General features: G+C 33.2%; 1 protein-coding gene across 1 annotated transcript in view; it reads left to right on the forward strand.

Moving 5' to 3' along the window:
• The window catches only part of LOC143036075 (uncharacterized), a 12,335-nt gene extending 7,998 nt beyond the window's left edge, over positions 1 to 4,337 (forward strand). Inside the window, exons 3-4 of the mRNA XM_076203332.1 lie at positions 587 to 657; positions 3,977 to 4,337. Coding sequence (XP_076059447.1) covers positions 587 to 657; positions 3,977 to 4,117 — 212 coding nt within the window. The 3' untranslated portion in view covers positions 4,118 to 4,337. The remainder of the gene's footprint in view (positions 1 to 586; positions 658 to 3,976) is intronic.
• The last annotated feature ends 615 nt before the right edge of the window (positions 4,338 to 4,952 follow it).

Here is a 4,952-nt window from a genome sequence, read left to right on the forward strand (position 1 = left end):
TCTTCGATCATGGAGGAGCTGTATGCATCACTAGATTTCCTGAAATATCTCTACTATTTTTTCTAACTTTCTTTTGTAATAGTCAACACGCTCTGTCCTGCCCTTCACCTAGGAAGTTCTAGAACTCTCTTCTGCATCCCTGATGCCTTTTCCACCTTATGAAGTCTTGCAATCGTTTTGAAAAAAGGAAATCTCATGAAGACACATGACTTCGAGCTGGATTTTTTCTTTAATTTTTACTATATTTTATATATCTTATTTTTTTTTTGTCTATTAATTTATCTTGTATTTTGCTTGTCCTCTTTGCCTCTCTTGGAAATATGTAGGTAATACAAAAATGTATACTTTTTCCTCCATAAGTTTGTCATATTGGTAGACAAGTTACATTTGAGTAGTACGTGAGTTGCAGAGTAACCGTACTGGGCAGACGCCAAATGTTCATCTTGTTTATTTACGTTATCTATTCATTTATGTTTTTATCGAATTAATTAGTCGTTTTAGTTAGATTACTAATAATTTATTTTTATTTACTTATTCATTTATTCATTTGTTTATCTATTCATTTATCTATTTCTTTTTTTTTCAGAAAAACTCAAATGCCCGCCTCGGCCTCGCGATGATTACATGGACTGCACGGGTGTGAAAGTCTATGTCACGGTAATGACCCATCTTTGTCTTTAAAATTCATAATTTGAAATATTGTTGCCCCGAGTTCCCCTGGCCATACACCCGTGTCCCTAAAGCAGCCGGCAACGATCCTCCTAACCTCCAGGAAGATATGTTGGTCTTATCTTTGTTTTGTGTGGGTAGGGTGTCCTGGGGTCAATTCATATGAAAGATTTGGAAGCCTAAGAATATGTCGGTATATACATGGTATTTCTTAATAATTCGTTCATTTATTCGTTGATTCATTTATTTATTTATTTATATATTTATTTTGTTTATTTATTTCTGTTTATGATTTATCATTTTATCTAATTATCTATTTATCTATTCGTTTATTCATTAATCTATTTGATCTGTTTATTTGTTTATGTATTTATTTGTCCGTTTATCTATTCATTCTTGTATTTATCTACTTATTTATCTATTAATTCATTTAATTATTTATAAATTTATTTATTAGTAAATGAAGGGAATAATCGTCGGTTGTCAGTTCGTACGAGAGATTTGTAAGTCTAAACATTAATTTATTTGTTTATTTATGATCGAATCTGTCGCTGTGATAGGCCATTTCGGATTCAGGCGAGTGACATTTTTGGCTGACACGTCACTAAATAGAACTTAACTTCCTCATCTTTGGTGCTAGAAAGACAACCTAGATTATGTTCTCAGTATCTAGGAAGTCGTTTGTTCACTAAGATTGACCATGAATAAACATGAAATAAAATTATTGGCACTAGAACTAGAACAAATGTGAGAGAATGAATAACCAATATTCACCAGTTCATTTCGTAATTGAAAATCACCTGACAAGATCAGTCGACCATCTATAGCGAGCAAACAATGACCGTTATTGTTCTAATGTCGTAAGATCAATAATACCCTCCAGCCGTATCAATACAGATCGTAGAGAATTATATTGTGTTGCTTATTTCTTATTACATCTCCTTTTTACGACGAAAAGGTCCCACATGTCGATATTTGAGACTTGTTACAAAACATCCTCTCCTTTACCTCCGCGCTGTTCGTAGTGTCAACCCAAGAAGCAAATTGATTGGCAGTGGGTGAGTGATGTGTGATGGATGTGATATTAGTGTGACGTGAATACAATGTGCATGTGGTATGAATGTGATGTGATGTGAATATGATATTAGTGTGATGCAAGCCAAACACAAGTGATACAATGTTCTTACTGCCCTAAAATATTATATACATACATAAATATATATATATATATATATATATATATATATATATATATATATGTATATATATATATATATATATATATATATAAACATGCTTTCCCACACCGCGATGGTGAAATATTTTTATGAAATGAACTCGCATGGAAGGGGAAGGAAAATCATCTGAGGCAAAATTTATGGAAAATGCGTTACGTAAGAGCGGGAAATTGGGCCTGTAAATTCTTCGCCGAAAACTGGACATCATAGACAGGTTTGGCCAGTCCTTTTGTGTGTCCGGTCATTATTCAAGGTTAGAAAAAATATATATTCTATGACTTTACCTCTTCGGTACGATATTATCCACAGGGATAGAAGCGCTATTTATTGCTGTTTTGCGATGGAGAATTACCAACACAGATAAACTACGTGATAATTTTTATCATTGTTAATATTATCATTCATATTATTATTATTACTACTACTACTATTATTATTATTGTTGTTGTTATTATTGTTACTATTATTATTATTATTGTTATTATTATTATTATTATTATTATTATTATTATTATTATTATTCTATTATTATTATTATTATCAATATTATTATTATATTATTATTATTATTGTTGTTGTTGTTGTTTTTGTTGTTGTCATCATCTATTCTATCATTATTGTTATCTTTTACAATAGTATATTGAAAGATAAGAATAGTTGTAGTGTATGGCACTAGAATCAGTTGGCCACACTGGTCTGCCACTATTGATGGACTTACTTTTCGCATACCTGGTAGCTATTTCTCTGTCTCAGAAACGACCTAGCATCTCGGGATTATTGTCTTAATTCGTTGCATAATCTGGAAAACAAGTAAAACCAGTGGCGTGCACAGGTTTGGGGGTGGGGGGAATGTGAAGGGACTGTTGCTCATGACATCCAAACGGGGAGGGGCATCCAATCAGATCACAAGGGCGAAGAGAACTTAAGACATTTGGTTGATTTATATTTAATTCGAACAAAGTGTTTATCTTATGTATTATTTGTGTTTATATATTCAAAATATTTTCATCCTTGGTAATATTTCTTAGTACCATGAGTACTTGACTCTTTGTGGACATACAATCAAGGAGATGGCCCCGAGGATTACCATACCTCTACGCGACAGTAAATAGAGCTGTCAAATAGGTGTTCAACATTCTGTTGATGAAGTAAGATCCAACGCCCTCTCAGTTCCAGTTTTTTCACAACATATCTAAACCTTGACTAGATTATGCAACACTTCCTCTCCATCTCCCTCTCGAGACTGATATTCTCAAACTAGGTGAAGTCAGGGCCCTCACATGGGGGGGGTGGGGGGAGCAAGAGGAGGCATGCCCTGGGGCGGCACATTCAGGGGGACCGGCAATTGTATTCTGGACATGCCGCCGACAAGGCTGAAAAAATAATCATAATAAAAAGAGGTCAAAGGAGCCCTGAATATTTTACCGTAATATACGAATTTTGCGTTAGAATCAATATAATATGAAATATTTTTCCATTATCCTTTCTGCAATAGGGACATTGAATACAAATTTTAAATTCCGCAAGCCAATAGCTACAACAGGCTGAAAGGGATGGTGGAAATGGGAAGTGGTGATGGGGAGGGAGAGCGTAGGCATGTAAGGGGTCTGGGTGAAGTTTCAATGGATTATCTAGATCCTGACAAGATTCAATGCGTTATCTAGGTCTTGACAGCCTATTCAGTTATATTTGCGCAAACAATATCAGAAAGTATTCAAATAATCACCACCGAATGTTGTACGAAAGTACCAAGCAAGTATCAAGTAGGTACCAAGGGGATTTATTTTCCGTGAAAGAATGGACACCATCGTTCGTTCGCGTAATTAGTATTTTATTAATACCAAAGGAATTTATTCATCTATTTGTTTGTTTATTTAATCATTTTATTTATTTGTTTATTTCTTCGTTTATGTATTTATTAATCTTATTTATTATTTATTTATTTGTTTGTTTGTTTGTTTATACATTTATTTATTTATTTTGTCTGTGAAAGAATGCACAACATCCATAGTTCGTTCACGTAAAAATCTGTCTTGGTATTGCTGTTTCATCGCTATTATTTTTTTCAGGAATGCAGTACCCACTCTGAATGTGAGCCAGAAGGCAAGCAATGCTGTAGAGACGTTTGCGACCCAGGTGTAAAAATCTGTATGCCAGGGAGGAACAACTTCCACTACCTCAATCCAAACTTTCCTCCGTCGAGGACGTGAATACTCGAACGCATTCCCAGATCAGATGTTGCCTTTTCTTTCTTGTTTTCTTAATATTTTTCCTTTCTCTCTCTTTTTTTTTTTTTAATATTATCAAGCATCATGTTTGTTTTTCGTTGATGATACGTGGCTGTGGATATGAATTAAGAATTGGTTAATGTAGAATTGTGATTTGGTCATCCATAATTTGAAACATTTCAATTGGTATGATCAGTGACTATTCCATGCAACCTTATATATATATATATATATATATATATAGAAATATATATGTATATATATGTATATATATATATATATATATATATGTATATATGCTAATAGAAACACGGGTACGTGTGTTCACTTATGCAAAGTAGACCACTTTGAAAAAAATAAACTAACGAAGCAGAGCGCTCTCGTATATTACATCTTGTTGCACTGAAGATGTAATATACGAAAGAGCTCTGCTTCGTTAGTTTCTTTTTTTCCAAGTGGTCTACTTTGCATATATATATATACATATATATATATATATATATAGATAGATAGATAGATAGATATGCAAAAGTGATCAACAGGAAAGAAAAAAACTAACGAAGCATAGCGTTTTCGTATATTTACATTGTCCTGAATATGTAAATACATAAATGCGCTTTGCTTCGTTATGTTTTCCTAGTGGTCACTCTTGCATATGCATATACATACATACATATATATATATATATATATATATATATACATATGAGATTTTTTGGGCGGTGGAAGTAAAACGAAGATGCTATCGGAATAGAGTTGATGTTACGACCATCTTGGTATTCTTCAGAGAGTTGTCTACAAAAGGTTATACGAGTCA

This window comes from Oratosquilla oratoria, chromosome 20 (genome assembly GCF_046742065.1).
Source record: "Oratosquilla oratoria isolate Oo_2021 chromosome 20, ASM4674206v1, whole genome shotgun sequence".
Classification (NCBI taxonomy): Eukaryota; Metazoa; Arthropoda; class Malacostraca; order Stomatopoda; family Squillidae; genus Oratosquilla; species Oratosquilla oratoria.